The 15800-nt window shown below is 39.8% G+C and overlaps 2 protein-coding genes across 2 annotated transcripts; one reads left to right on the plus strand and one right to left on the minus strand.

Annotated features, from left to right (window-relative positions):
* Positions 1-3474, minus strand: LOC109837160 (NAC domain-containing protein 86-like). The gene is made up of 3 exons (XM_020405282.1): positions 3179-3474; positions 2429-2706; positions 1-378 (listed from the first exon to the last, which is right to left on the minus strand). The coding sequence occupies exons 1-3, from the start codon at positions 3333-3335 to the stop codon at positions 82-84; spliced, it is 732 nt and encodes a 243-aa protein (XP_020260871.1). The 5' UTR covers positions 3336-3474; the 3' UTR covers positions 1-81.
* On the plus strand, positions 4232-5521 carry LOC109838490. Its single transcript, XM_020406928.1, has one exon. It carries the CDS (start codon positions 4232-4234, stop codon positions 5519-5521), a length of 1290 nt encoding a protein of 429 aa, XP_020262517.1.

Here is a 15800-nt window from a genome sequence, read left to right on the forward strand (position 1 = left end):
TATTACCCAAATCATGTTATTAATCATGCACCACCCAATATCATTCAAGCCAAAGGGAAGAAGAAAACCAAGAAAAACCTCTCAATTAGCAAAAGCCACACAAGGAGAAGGATGAGGAATACTTTCATCATCGACACCACCCTCATTATTAGAGCACCATGCATCTTCGGTGATGAACTGCATCCATGCATCATCCTTGTCATCCTCATCGATGCATGGTGATGATCCTATGGGTACCTCTGGCGACATGGTCTCATACTGATCGCTGACGATTGTTTGAGGGCTCTCGATCAGTACTATGCTACTGCATTGTCCTTGGTCCTCCACTTCTGCGCACACCACATTTTTCTTAAAAACTCTACAAAGTGCATATGAGTCCTGCGCAGATAAAACCATTAGCAACATGAAATAAACCCCTTTTAATTTTAATTTTTTTATTTATAGAGTTATGAGTGAGTTTAATTGCGGATAGATCCCTTGGACTATTGCCAATTGTGGATAGACCCTTGGACTATTGTGAATTGTAGATTGACCCTTGTAGTTCCATCGTTGCAGACAGACCCTTCAGGGAAATTTTTTGACTATTTTATGTGGTCTTCCTCTAAAGGTAAAAGAGTCAAAAATTTTCAATCAGCTAGGGTTCTATTTATAACAATAGAACTATAAGGCGTCTAAACTGGGTTGTAATACATAGTATTTACTCACAATTAAGTAACAGGGAGGAATTTGATTGCAATATGAAATTATACAAGAAGACCAGAGTAATAAATTGACTAATCTTAAGGAGATTAATCACTATATAAACTTTGTGAGAAAATAATCATTATACTAATATGTATTGGTCTTCCTCTTGAGAGTTTTGTTGTTTTACAAGGTACCTACATTACTACATGAATCAGACAATTAAGAATAAAAAGACTTAACAGAATAAATATTGCTTTGATGGCATAACATCAGATATTTAATATCATTTCCCCCTGGTTTTTAATATGTTTAATTTTTTTAATAAATGTTATATAGTGATCAGGGGTTTAAACATGGAATCTTCCATAATCAAATCTCCTGCTTTACAACTGAAGTAGACTTCATTATCACTATTCATATCTTTAGGGCACCTAAATTAATCCTATAATAAATCTAGGGCAAAGGTAAAATTCTTTTGGAAATAGCTTATAATATATGATTATCAAATTATCTTTTTTAGTAACTTATATAGGTTACTTTTATAAGCTGATTATATAAACAACTTATCTTGAGCTCTAACAATATCGAACTGACCCATAAAGTTAGCTAATCTATAGACGCTGGTTTAGATCAAATGATCATTCTTATTTGACAATTAAATATTTACCCCGTGATTATTGAATCATAATTTTGTATAACAATTAGTTTCCTTTCTTAGAAAGAGAGTGAGATAGTGAGAATATTAAAACATTCGGAGGGTAGTTTAGGAATAAAGTGAAAGCCATCGACAATGAGGACACCAAGGCAGCTTTACTTAAAGTGTTATAATTAATAACACCTCTAGTGTATCGATGATGGTTGGAATAAGATTTTGGGAGCTTGTTAGAGGAATGATAGATTTGTCTTATATTTAGTATAGAATATTATAGAATAAAAATGAAACAGCCTGGAAGTACTTTAGCAAGGATCAAGGACCGGCGGAGGAAAGGAATGTTATCTAAATTTTTTTTCTGGATAAAAAAGTAATTTAATAAAGATGAAAGCCCTAACTTTTCATGCACGTCATGCATAACTCTTACGTAGAAGAATCTCTTTTTCCCACTACTCTCTGAGCGTACGTGTCGCTCTTACGCACAATGCACACACGATAAGGCTAGTTTCTTTGATTAGGTTCATGGACTGAGCATGGATCGTTGTGCAAATGTATTGAAAGAATATTGAGGGGCCATCATATTTATTTTAAATTAAGCACATGTAAATATATTATCGGAAATCTCTTAGTTTTGATTCAACCTTAATGATAATTAGGTCACTTCCCAAATAACTAGTAGGTTTGTAAATATTCAAAAACTGTCTTGAACTATATATTAGGTTTTTGAACAAAATTATATATCATAAACTATTTTATTAAATATATAGAAACCCAGCAAACTTTCGAATACCCAAACTATCAACAAGTAGTATGATAATTCTATGATATTAGTTGAAAATTTGAGATAGCTAATTATCTGATAATAACGTAAAGTTCATGGTAACTTAGTGAAAATTCATGGTAGCTTTGTAAAAAAACATAGATAAAACTTCATGGTATAATTAATTAAGTTCATTGTGTGTTTTGATAGTATTCGAGATTTTTTTTTTTCCTTATGGAATTTTTATACAGAACCCCTAATGTATATGTCATGATGGTTTTAAAAAATTTGTCCCGAGTAGATTAATGATGATCATATATCAATAACATCACCTGCATTCCCATTGTGTCTTCACATTCCTTGTCATCCAGACGGTACTCATGCATAACCCAGTCAGTCCTGATTCCTTGAGGTGCTCGGCCTCTGTAGTAGACTAAAGTCTTCTTCATTCCGATAGCTCGGTTCTGAGAACAAACCCTTCGATCTTTTCCCGTCGATTTCCAATATCCTGCTCGAGTTGCCCTATTAGTTCTGAACCCGTTAGGATATTTCCGGTCTCGTGGTCCAAAAAAATACCACTCTGGATCCCTACTTGGCAAGAACGACTTATCTAGTAGGAAATTTACAATGAGAGAATCATGAGTTTTCTTGCATGTGAAGTTTAACAATCGAAAGTATCAGTTTTCAAATGACAAAGAAAACGGAAACAAGAAAATGAGTCTTAATGTGAAATGGCTGGAGTTAGCGATATTTTTGTAAAAGTTGATTCAGGTGGTTTTGAAAAAAAAAAAATTAGAAAGATTTCTAGCATGTCATAATGCAAGAGACCGCAACGAAACTTGATATTTGGATAAATTATTAAAACATTACAATGTGGTAGGAGAAGCTAGCAGTCGTTATCTATATCCCATGCATAATTGTCTTTATCCAAAGATCATTTTTCCTCCGTTAAATTTACTATTTTTTATTATCTCGATCTTATATAACCATATTTCGTAATGCAAGCAATGATTTATATATGATGCAAATTAATAAGATATATAAGATGAAGAAAACAAATGACTAAATAAAGAAAAATTAACCTGATAATTCCCATGGTTCACATTTGTAGAGGTCGACTTCAGGAATGATGTCGAGCTCAATCTTGAGGCCGTGGATCTTCCTCTTGAGATAGTAATTGACGAGCTCCTCATCGGTCGGATGGAACCTAAAACCTGGAGGAAGACCCACCGGCGCCATCCCCCCTCTCTCTTTGCTCTTGACCTCTTTGCTTTCCTTTTGATCACCATCATGACCGTATATATAAAAGGATTCAAAGAGTCACCCTCTTAATTTTAGTCGTGTTCATTAGCTTTACCTTTTACAGATTCTCAGACAATCTTCAGCGCGCCCATGGACACAAAATTTTGTACGGTCCTCAATTAGACAAACAAGCATTCACTGTGAGATAAATGTCTAATAATTCTAGACACATGATTAATAGTCTAGACAATGAGGGGGCTACAAGCATCTATTTACCTATTAATAGAAATGTAGTATAGTCAAATTATAGTAGTAAAATATAGCATTATAATTAATCAAGTTATTGTTCTAGTCAACCAATCATCTCGTTCTTTTATATTTAATTACTAATTCTCACAAATTTTTTCCTTTCTATAATTTCTAATTTTTTATGACTCAATTTAATTTCCAATGTAAAGAACAACCCATTAACTATGTATGTTCTTTTTACATTTTAATATATTTTAATTTTTAGTGGAATTGAATAAACTATTCGATAACAAAACTAATTTATTGCACCGCATCCTTATTTCTCAGTATACACTATAACTTTTTAATTGTGTTCATAAATCATAGGTGTAAACAAGTAAATGTGTGAAAAAAAAGCCTGAACAACCCAAAATAGCTCGAACCTGGTCTGCTGACCCTGGGAATAGTGTGCATGTTGTACACGACCTGTATTCTGGAGTTGCTGGGATTTCTAGTCAAAAGGGCCTTTCACTAGCTGATATTTCTTGGCCACAAGTTCAGAATTACAGTAATAGAAGAGTTATTCCTTCAGGGAACTTATTTTCTCATCTTACAAATCTGGACCCTGACCCCTCTACTTCTGAAGGAGGGGGAAAAATAAAGCTATGAATTGGTCCTTTTGGAATGTTAGAGGGTTAAATAAATCCTCTAAGCAACATTTGGTTAGGCATCATCTTATGCAATATAAGCTGACTTTTATTGCTCTCTTGGAAACAAAGCTCAAAGCTGTCAAGATCCCAGCTGCTGCTAAAAAAATTGCTGGAAGATGGAATTGGTTCTCTAATGCAAACATCTCTACCAAAGCAAGAATTCTGCTATTATGGGATTCAAATATTCTGGATGTGCAAATAGAAAGCTTTACGGATCAGCATGTTACTTGCAAGGTTAAATCAATTGATGGAAGAGTAGACTGTATGATTTCATCTGTCTATGGGCAAAATAATTTGATGAATAGGAAAGACTTACGGTCTAGCCTCAATCAAATCCACCTGAATATTGGGAATAAACCATGGCTATTGTGTGGGGACTTTAATGCCATCACAAGTGATGAGGAAAAACTTGGGGGAGCTGCCCTTACTGAATCAGACACAATGGATTTTAGAGATTTCATTGAAGAATGTCAACTAACTCATCTTAAAACTGAAAGCTGTTATTTTACATGGAATAACAAGCAAGACTCAACATCAAGAGTGTGGAGTAGGCTGGACAGGGCCTTAATCAATGACTGCTGGTTGAACATGCACAATTCAAGTCATATTGAATTCCTACTACCAAGCTTCTCTGATCACTCCCCTGGTTTGGTATCCATATATGATGATTGTGTTCAGGGAAAGAAACCATTCAAATTCTTCAAGATGTGGACCAAGCATGAAAATTTTTTGCCTACTGTAACTTCAGTCTGGAACACAAAAATAACAGGATTTGCCATGTTTTCAGTTTATTCAAAGCTCAAGCTTCTGAAAAATGCACTAAAGGAGCTGAACAAAAGGCATTTTAACAACATCAGTGAACAAGTGATAAGATCAAAACAAGCTCTTCAAGATGCACAAAAAATCCTGCAAATTGATCCTCTTAACCAGTCCCTCATTGATCAAGAAAGGAAATGCACAGTCTCTTACAATAAATTACTGGATTGTGAGATCTCCTTCTATCAACAAAAATCCAGAATTTTATGGAGCCTACAAGGTGACAGATGCACAAGCTATTTTCACTCTGTGATTAAATCAAAAAGACACCAAAATAGAGTCATGGTTCTCTACAACAATGCAGGGGAAAAACTTACAGATGGAGAGGAAATAATATTTGAACTTATCTCCTTTTACAAGAGTCTCATGGGTTCAACAACTGACACTGTCAAGCCAGACAAAAAATTATTGGCAATGGCCCTTGTCTAAATGCAACTCAAGCTAAAAATCTGTTAACTCCAGTTAGTAGAGAGGAAATAAGAGATGTTGTTTTCTCTATGTCAGACAATAAAGCCCCAGGTCCTGATGGTTTCAGCATGTCTTTCTTTAAATCAGCATGGGGAATTATTGGAGATGAAGTCTCTGTTGCCATTGAAGACTTTTTCAAAAATGGTAAGTTGTTGGGTGAGATTAACTCCACATCCATCACCTTAATCCCTAAAGTTCAGTGTCCTAGAATGCCATCAGACTTTAGACCTATAGCATGCTGCAATTGTCTATACAAGTTCATTTCAAAAATCCTAACAAATAGGATCAAATCAGTGATGGGATCACTAGTAAATGAAGCACAAAGTGCTTTTGTTAAAGGGAGGCAAATAACTAGTAATGTTATCCTTGCACATGAGCTTGTCAAAAATTACAACAGGAAACTTATCTCTCCAAGAGTTATGCTTAATATTGATATCAAGAAAGCTTTTGACACAATCAACTGGGATTTTCTCAAGGAGATGCTATTTGGATTGGGATTTCCTGAAACTATGATAAGCTGGATTATGGCCTGCATTACCTCTCCTAAATACTCTATTGCATTAAATGGATCTTTACATGGCTATTTCAAAGGCAAAAGAGGACTGAGGCAGGGAGACCCCCTCTCACCTTATCTCTTTATCCTTGGAATGGAATACCTCTCAAGAAGCTTAAATATGTTAAAGGATGACAAGAAATTCAAATTCCACCCAAGATGTGGCAAATTTAGTATCACCCACTTGATTTTTGCAGATGATCTCCTCTTATTTGCAAAAGGTGACCTGTATTCTGTGAATAAAATGCAGCAATGTTTCAGGGACTTCAGTTCAGTGTCAGGCCTTGAAGCAAACTCAAATAAATGCTTGATATTTTTTGGAGGAGTTGATGATTCAACCAAGACATCCATTATTAATAGTCTGGGATATCCAGAAGGAGTTATGCCTATTAGGTACCTGGGTGTACCTCTCATCTCCAAAAGATTATCATGCTTGGAGTGTGCACCTTTGTTAAACAAAATCAAAGATCAATTTCAGTCCTGTGCAAATCACAGACATTTATCATATGTTGGGAGACTTCAGCTAATAAAAAACACAATTCTAGGAGTTCAAGTCTTTTGGACATCCAACTACATCTTACCTGCAGGAGTACTTCAGAGAATTGATGTTCTATGTAGAAACTTTCTGTGGGGGAAACAGGATCATCATGTCAAAGCTAACTCTTTGGTTTCATGGGACAAAGTGTGTTTGGGGAAAAAATATGGAGGTCTGGGAATATATTCAGCTTCCATTTGGAACTATGCTTCAGGTCTGAAAATTTTGTGGAATATTCATATCAGGAAAGAAAGCCTTTGGATGAAATGGATACATGGCACCTACCTTAAAAACAGAGATATCTGGCTTGTTCAAGCTAAGAGTGGAGACTCATGGATGTGGAAACAGATCTTAAGAATTAGGGACAAGGCTTTGTTCTCCAATGGAGGGGTTGATAACCTGATGAAAATGATTAACTCCTGTGTTAGTAACTCAAAAATTCAGATGTCAGTTCTCTACCATGCTCTCTCCCCTGCAACAAATTCTGTACCTATACTATGGTATAACACAATCTGGGAAGGAATTTGCCATCCAAAGCATTCCTTTATAAGCTGGCTAGCTGTGCAAAATAGAATGCAAACTCAAGATAGACTTCTCAAAAGAGGGATAATAACCAGTAACACCTGCTGTTTATGTGCAAGAGATGAGGAGAATAGAGATCACTTGTTCTTTGATTATTACTACTCAAGTGAAGTCTGGTTGCTTGTGATGGATTGGCTGAAATTTACATGGAGGTCTTGCGTGTGGAATCATATTATGGACTGGTATTGCTACAAGTTGAGAGGTAAGGGGTACAGGCAAAAAATCAAACGGATGGCTCTCTTCTCAACTCTATATTATGTATGGATTGAGAGAAATAACAGAATCTTCAAGAACAAATTCAGAAATGTTAACCAGGTGTTCAGGGAAATAAAGATCAGTATGCTATACATAGTCCTCAATAGTGCAAATTTAGTTGACAGTAGAGATTGGATACTATCATTATAGTTGTAAATAAATAGACTATGAAGTTGTAATCACATATTATGAGTATCTTGATGTACAATCATTTCATATTTGGTAAATGAATAAAGTTTTTTTTCATTGACCAAAAAAAAAGTAAATGTGTGAAAATATGGGGTTTAGTGTTTAGGTGTATTTGACTCGATTGTTGGAAATTTAAATGGGCTTTTACTTTCCAATATGTTAGTTCAATTTGTTACTAATTTCTTTGATGTTTCTAGATAGCTTGGGACTTGCGGTGCAATTTTAAATATTATAGGGCGGCAGATTGTAAACATCAAGAGGCTTTGTATGTAATTTGTAAAATTTCCCCAATGTTGTAAGTAATTCCACCCTCGGTTATAGTGGAACTCTAAATCCACAAATAATATATCTTTACTCAGTGAATCCCATAAGATATATTCTTCATCTAAATTCTATTAATAAAAAACTTATAATTGTGAGGCACATTGAAACCAACACACCCACGTAACTCTAAATTCTATTAATATATGCATGTCAAATATATTATTGGGGTCTAATTAGTGGTGGAGTACTTGTCATGATCAGCTTCTCATATATATACATTATATATCTAACAGGGACTAGGTACAGAGTAATTACTTTCTTCAGGGAGACTAACTTAAAGTTTCTCAATAACAAAGCTGCTGAAAAGTTTGATCACCGTTCTAAAATTCTGCGTTGGATAGTTTGAACTTTGACTTTTTTTTCATTGAAATTGATTGAGTAAATTTTCATGAAATTACGGTAATTACCATAAAAAACTGATAGAGTTTGGCACAAAACTTTCAGATACGTAGTATTTTTATTTTAGATACTATTTTTATTAGAGAAATTACCACAAAGTTTTAAATTCGTCAAAAACATTATACACCACTAAATTGCTTGACTATGTTAATTACATTGTTAAAAAGTCTAAAACACTCATATTTAAGGAAGGAAGAAGAGAGTGAGAGAATAGTTATATAAAGTAAATTAGGAAAGTAACAAAAAAAAAAATTTTTACATGCCTATCACGAGTCCATGTACACTAACGCTTAACAACTGTAGGCATCGAAAATTGCCTATAGGTCTTCACGAACAGCTCAGTGTTAAGAAAAGACGATGAACGTCACTATCCAGTTTACAGAAGCTTGATTGACGTCGACAAACGCTTGAAGTGAATCGACGAACTACGTGAAGCATTGGAGTTCCAGAATAACAAGGATACGAATCAATCCAGAGCCCCGCGTCGCCTACAAAAGGCGCTACGCCCCTCGTGTCCCAGTTGATTCCACAGATGATCTAATCATTGGAGCTTATAGAACTCTTCGTCAGCTTTCCAACGGACTTGGAATCACTCAAATCCGAGTTCGGACGAAGAATTTACAGCGGAAGCAGACAAATAGGCACAACGGTGTGTCTCGGACCAACGAGACACCCTAAGGTGTCTCGGCCCAGGCCGAGACACCCTGGGGTGTCTCCAACGCAGAAAAGGCCCGTTATGCGGTTTTAACCGCCCGAAACCTCCTGGAGCCTATAAATACAGCCCCGGGTCCTCACTTTTTTCAGATCTGAAATTTTGGAAGATTAGGCGAAGCCCTGCCGGATTGAAGACTGAAGGTGCACGGATTTCAGAGAGGAGGAGGAGAGATCGGATCGAGTTCTTCAACGCAAGAGAGAGAGATTCGTCAGATCTACAGTTTCCCGGATCCGTTCCTTAGGATTATCCCGTTGCGGTAATCTTAAGAAGAGTGATTATCTCGCTTCGCCGAGATAAGAGCTACGGTTTTCTCGATCCCTTCGCAGATAGACGAAGCTCTGCCCAATTTTTCAGCAATCAGATCTGATCGACGGTGATCCACGGATAAACCCCGACACAGGCAAAGATCCCACGCAAGCAGAAGACCGATAAACGATCTCTGCGTTTGTTTGATAAAGTTGTAAACTTTCTATTTTCATTGTGTAAGGAGATCTTATAAAAAGATCAACTTTTTATTCGAGTTTATTATAATGACTAAAGTTGTAATAGATTGGTGCAGGAAGCCTCCTCCTCCCAGGAAGATCCGCTGGTCTTCAGGTCTGAAGACCCAAGAAGACGATCTCTCCGCCGTCGCTGTTGTAGTTACACCTCGCAACGATCCGCCGGCTTCCAAAGAAACCAGATCCAACGTTCGTGACAACTCCTCGAAAGTCAAGGAGTTGCCCGTTGAAAGTGCACCAGTGTTGACGAAGAGGGCTTGTCAAAGGCGCCGTCAACGTCTCGCGTGTCAATTTGCCGAGGCTTTGAAGCCTGTTGACAGGATCTACTATGATGCGGATCTGAAGCTCAGAAGGCGCAAAGCGTCCCAGCAACAATCTTTGGGAACCTCCTCCCAACCACCTACTAATGAATGGGTTCGTGTCAAACGAAACCGTTCAACTCTTGAGGAGCGCATCCATAAGCGCCGCGCACTGCTAGCGCAGACGAGGATCCTTGTACGGAATGCACAGGAGTTACAGAAAGGAAAGGTGGTCAAAAAGCCACCAAGATCTAAGCAAGGTTGGATGCCAAAGGCCAGATTAGCGCCTAAGGCAAAAGCATCCGAGGCTGCTCTCCGGCCTTTGTCAACTCCAGATCCCGTTCCTATTGCTCTCTCACCTCCGACGAAGCCCTATGACAGCGTGGATCTCCCCAAATCTAGAGTCCCGTTGAAGGATTGCATCGGTGCTCTACTCGAGGATCGAGGCAAAGCGCCTATTAAGGAAAGCTTGAGACCGTTGAAGGAACTTCGAGCAAACATCCAGACTGGGGGTCATACGCAACCTCCTAATGAATTAATTTCTATAACGGCCCGCTTGGGGGTGTGTACAAAAAACCAGGAGCCCGTTAAGGTTTCACCCTCACAAGGGTGTGATCCCAAACGTGTGACTCCTGTGAATGCCAACAAGGCAATGTTTACTCAGAGGAAAACGCGTCAGACAGACGAACGCGTTATACCTGAGAATCCATGTACACAGCCGATAGATTACTCCGACCGCAATGTTGATGAGTTGTACTATCAGGCTGGGGGTACGAATAAATCTCGAAAGAGAAGTACCCGGGAAGCGGACTCTCACTGTCCGTGTACCAAAATTATCAGGGCAGTATTATCAGCGTGTAGCTGCCCCAAGACCGCTCCACAGAGGGTCTCGATATTTGAAAGGATCTCCCCCAGAACGCCAAAGACCAAGCCAAGGCGTTTCTGTAGAAAAAGTCCAACTGTGCAAGATGATGAACTTCCAGAAGTCACAGTTAATATGGTTGATAAAGGGAAGTCAACGCGAAACTTCAATCCTCATCATCTTTTGGACATATCCCAACGTATAACTCGGTTACGGTCGGGAACCGTTAGACAAAGGGACTATCAGAGGATGAATCAAGGATTATCCTCGGATGACGAAGTGTCAGATGCTAACTCTGCAGTCGCTTCTGACAAAACGGTATCCAGCCTAGGTCAATCCCACGAAGTGTTGATGGTTAGTACAGACGAGATCACTAAAATGGTTGAGGATGCATTGGCCAAACAAAAAGAGAACTTCAAGTTCGAAATGGAAATGGCCATGATGCGAATGAGGGAAGAGCATGATCAACAAATTTGGGTTCTGTCCAATCAAGTCAGAGTTGAATCCAGCCGTCGAACCCAGAACGCCACAACATCATGGCCGACGCACCTCCCAAAAATACTGGATGTAGTTCAAATGCACCCCCTTCAGATAACAACGCTGGGGGTGGTTCCGCCAAAGATAATAACACTGGGGTTGGTCCCACTAAGGACAACAGTACTGGGGGTGGTCCTACCAAAGATGATAATACTAGGGGTGGCCGCATCATTCCTCTTAGAAATTATCCAAAACATGATATAGGTGAGGATGAAAAGATAAAGGATCTCGAGAGCAAAATCGACGCCCTGATGTCTGCTCGAGAGGTGAAGAAGACCGGGATTCCGTGTCCTTACCCAAGAGAATGGGAATTGATCCTGTATCCGGCGAAGTTTAACCTGATCAACTTCACGCCGTTCGACGGGAAGGGTTCCCCCACTCAGCACCTGATCTATTTCAAGTCCCATTTGGGAGTGATCTCTGGCAACGAGCCTCTGATGGTCCGGTCATTTGTTGGCACCCTTCGCGGGCCCGCCTTCGATTGGTACCGCCGTCTCAAGCCCGGAAGCATCAACAGCTGGGAGGACCTGGAGAGCATGTTCCTCGCCCATTTCTTCGATGATGACGCCGAAGTATCGATCAGAACACTCTTCGATGAGAAACAAAAAGACGGAGAGTCGGTGGATACCTTCATCAAACGCTTCCGCAATCAGGCAATGAACTGCAAGGATCCCGTCACGAAGGAGTTCGTCTTGCAGACCTGTCATAATAACTTGTCCATTAACATCTTGGACGTTATGGGAGTAGAGCACTCAATACCTGGAGAGAGTTGAAGGCGCGCGGAGAGCAGGCCGGACGATTCCTTAGAAGGAGGGAGGTTGAAAGATGCCAACCGATGACTAACCCTCTGAATCCGGGTCTCGTTTCCCATAATGAAGGGAAGACACCTACAACAGTTGTTGACGTTAATCAGACGTCGCAACAGCAGTCCCGAAGACAGCAGAATAGTTCGTATCAGAGGCTCCAAAAAGAGTACTCATTCAAGGACGAAGACGTTCCAGCCATCTTCGAGACCCTTCTTGAAAACAACAAGATCAAGCTGCCGCCCATCACGAATCAGGAGGAAGCTGACAATACTGCAGATCCGAGGTACTGCGTGTACCACAGGAGGATCCTTCATCCCACCAAAGCTTGCTTTACTTTAAAGAATAGCATCCAAACCTTGGTTGAAGCCGGCGTCATAACGCTAGGATAAGCCAAATAAGAACGGCAACACTCCGAAGAGTATACGAGTATAAACTGCTTCTCAATACTCCGAAGAGTATACGAGTATAAACTACTCCCTGATACTCCAATAGGTATATGAGTCTAAACTGTTTCCTACCGTTGATGGGAAGTTCCTGGAGAATGTTACGCTAATATTCTTAAGGATAACTCAGACATGTAACGGAGTACAAAGTCAGACCCAGTTCCAAGAAAGAAGCTTGGGGGTGGATGATTCATGTAATGAGAATTTCCCAGAAGAACGATATATGTAATTTTCTTAGGGATAACCCGATAATTACAAAAAAAGTGATAAACACTAAACCCCCACTATGACTTGTACTCCCACTCTCACTGTCTACCTGGTCAAACATTCCTATAGTTAGGACCACAACCAAAGTCCCCTCTCGATTCCTTTCATGAACGAGAGGTCCACTTTCAAATTGAATAATCAAGCCTATAAAAGGTAAGATCATCTCAAACCTCCCACTTCCACTGCTTCCTTGGTAAAACCTATAAAAGTTAGGGCCACAACCAGATTCTCCTCTCGATTCCTTTCATGAACGAGAGGTCCACTTTCAATTGAGCAATCAAACCTATAAAAGTTAGGATTGTCTCCAACTTTACTTAGTCAAACCTGCAGATAGTTAGGACTAAGATTGAGTTATCCCTTTCGATAAACGAAAGACTTCCATCTTTTCCTTTTTCCACCAAACCTATAAAAGTTAGGGTCGAAATTGGGCTTTCTCCTCAATAAATGAGGGACTCTTTTTGGATCGAATGACCAATCCTATAAAAGTTAGGGTCGTTTGAATCTTTCCGATTCTCGGAGTGGAGATCCCACTCTTAGTTTCATCATTTCGGATTCTGGGGGTTAGAGATAAGCCTACGTCTAATACACGTTGCCGGTTTAGTCTTTCACCGATTGAAAAAGATACCAGAATCCAGTCTGGGGTATTTTATCCCGAAGCCTAACTAGGGATAGGTCAACGCCTAACACGCGTTGCCGGTTAGTCTTTGATCGTAAAAAGGACAAAAGACCACATATTCAACATTGTGACAGGTTGTTATTAATAACACCATAATCCGTGCCTCACACGCATGGGGAATTTTATCCCAAAACCTAAGCAGGGATAAGCCAACGCCTAACACGCGTTGCCGGTTTAGTCTTTTACCGATTGAAGAAGACACCAGAGTACAATTCTGGGGACTTTCATCCCGAATCCTAAGTAGGGATGAGTCAACGCCTAATACGCGTTGCCGGATGCCATATTCCCGTAAGAAATGGCGAAGTCTATGTATTCAAAATCATAACAATCCGCTTGCTAGCCCGACTCGAACGGTAGTCGGTAAAGGCACATCAAATACGTTGAGGGCTGAGGATTTACCAAAAATCCGAAGCCTACGTCTAACACACGTTACCGGGTAGTCTATTCCCGTGAGAAAGACGAAGTCTACGTATTCAATGTCGTAGCACTAAAAGAGTTAACTCTTTTAGCATAACATTATGTGCAGAACGGATCTAAACAATCTGCATGCTAGCCCGACTCAAACGGTAGTCGGTAAAGGCGCATCAAACCCGTTGATGGCTGAGGATTTGCCAAAAATCCTATAAATACGAGTCATTGATTCATCAGCTCCGTTAGTTGGTCTCGTGACTCGATTATCCAACAACATTAAGATAAGATCCACAAATGCAGATGAATCAGCTTTAACAGTTGGTCCTGCAGCCCCGACACTTGGGACCACCATGCTCCAATACCTTAAGAGCTTAAATTGTGTATACTCCAGTAAATGTACGAGTATAAACTGTGTCAACGTATGACAATTTAAACCCTAAGGTTAACGCCGATCAACGCGTAACCCTAGGTCAACGCCAGTCAACGCGTTGCGATCAAAAAGTCAATGTACGACGTTCGAAACCCTAGGGTCAACGCCGGTCAACGCATAACCCTAGGTCAACGCCAGTCAATGCGTTGCGATCAAAAAGTCAACTCAATGACACGAGCCAAACTCAACTCATCAGTTTTAGATTTAAGACTTCGACGACGGCCAGACGATAAACGCAGCGCCGGAAGGATTTCAGCTATTCATCAAAGCATCGAGTAGACTGAAAATCGAAGGAGTCAACTACAGGTCTTTTACGCCGATTGAAGGCTGGACCAATCACATCCAAAGTATTCCAGCCTCTTCTACAAAAGAAACGAGTCTGGAACGCTTTGGAGGGGGTATCTGTAGGCATCGAAAATTACCTATAGGTCTCCACGAACGGCTTAGTGTTAAGAAAATACGATGAACGTCACTATCCAGTTTACAGAAGCTTGATTGACGTCGACAAACGCTTGAAGTGAATCGACGAACTACGTGAAGCATTGGAGTTCCAGAATAACGAGGATACGAATCGATCGAGAGCCCCGCATCGCCTACAAAAGGTGCTGCGCCCCTCGTGTCCCAGTTGATTCCACAGATGATCTAATCATTAGAGCTTATAGAACTCTTCGTCAGCTTTCCAACGCACTTGGAATCACTCAAATCCGAGTTCGGACGAAGAATTTACAGCGGAAGCAGACAAATAGGCACAACGGTGTGTCTCGGACCAACGAGACACCCTAAGGTGTCTCGGCCATGGCCGAGACACCCTTGGGTGTCTCCAACGCAGAAAAGGCCCGTTGTGCGGTTTTAACCGCCCGAAACCTCCTGAAGCCTATAAATACAGCCCCGGGTCATCACTTTTTTTAGATCTGGAATTTTGGAAGATTAGGCAAAGCCCTGCCGGATTGAAGACTGAAGGTGCACGGATTTCAGAGAGGAGGAGGAGAGATCGGATCGAGTTCTTTAACGCAAGAGAGAGAGATTCGTCAGATCTACAGTTTCCCGGATCCGTTCCTTAGGATTATCCCGTTGCGGTAATCTTAAGAAGAGTGATTATCTCGCTTCGCCGAGATAAGAGCTACAGTTTTCTCGATCCCTTCGCAGATAGACGAAGCTCTGCCCAATTTTTTAGCAATCTGATCTGATCGACGGTGGTCCACGGATAAACCCCGACACAGGCAAAGATCCCACGCAAGCAGAAGACCGATAAACGATCTCTGCGTTTGTTTGATAAAGTTGTAACCTTTCTATTTTCATTGTGTAAGGAGATCTTATAAAAAAATCAACTTTTTATTTCATTCGAGTTTATTGTAACGACTAAAGTTGTAATAGATTTGATAACAATGGAAACATCAACTTTCACCGCAAACAACAACCATGATAGTTCAGTGAAAATTTTGAATTCTCCAAAAATA

The sequence above is a fragment of the Asparagus officinalis genome, chromosome 4 (genome assembly GCF_001876935.1).
Source record: "Asparagus officinalis chromosome 4, Aspof.V1, whole genome shotgun sequence".
Classification (NCBI taxonomy): Eukaryota; Viridiplantae; Streptophyta; class Magnoliopsida; order Asparagales; family Asparagaceae; genus Asparagus; species Asparagus officinalis.

Excerpts from the sequence above, each read along its gene's own strand:
- LOC109837160 (XM_020405282.1), bottom strand. The coding sequence starts at position 3,335 with ATGGCGCCGGTGGGTCTTCCTCCAGGTTTTAGGTTCCATCCGACCGAT. Across the intron at positions 2,707-3,178 it reads TGAACCATGGGAATTATCAG|ATAAGTCGTTCTTGCCAAGT; the intron begins GTTAATTTTTCT and ends ATTTCCTACTAG. Across the intron at positions 379-2,428 it reads AAGACACAATGGGAATGCAG|GACTCATATGCACTTTGTAG; the intron begins GTGATGTTATTG and ends TTATCTGCGCAG.
- LOC109838490 (XM_020406928.1), top strand. The coding sequence starts at position 4,232 with ATGAATTGGTCCTTTTGGAATGTTAGAGGGTTAAATAAATCCTCTAAG.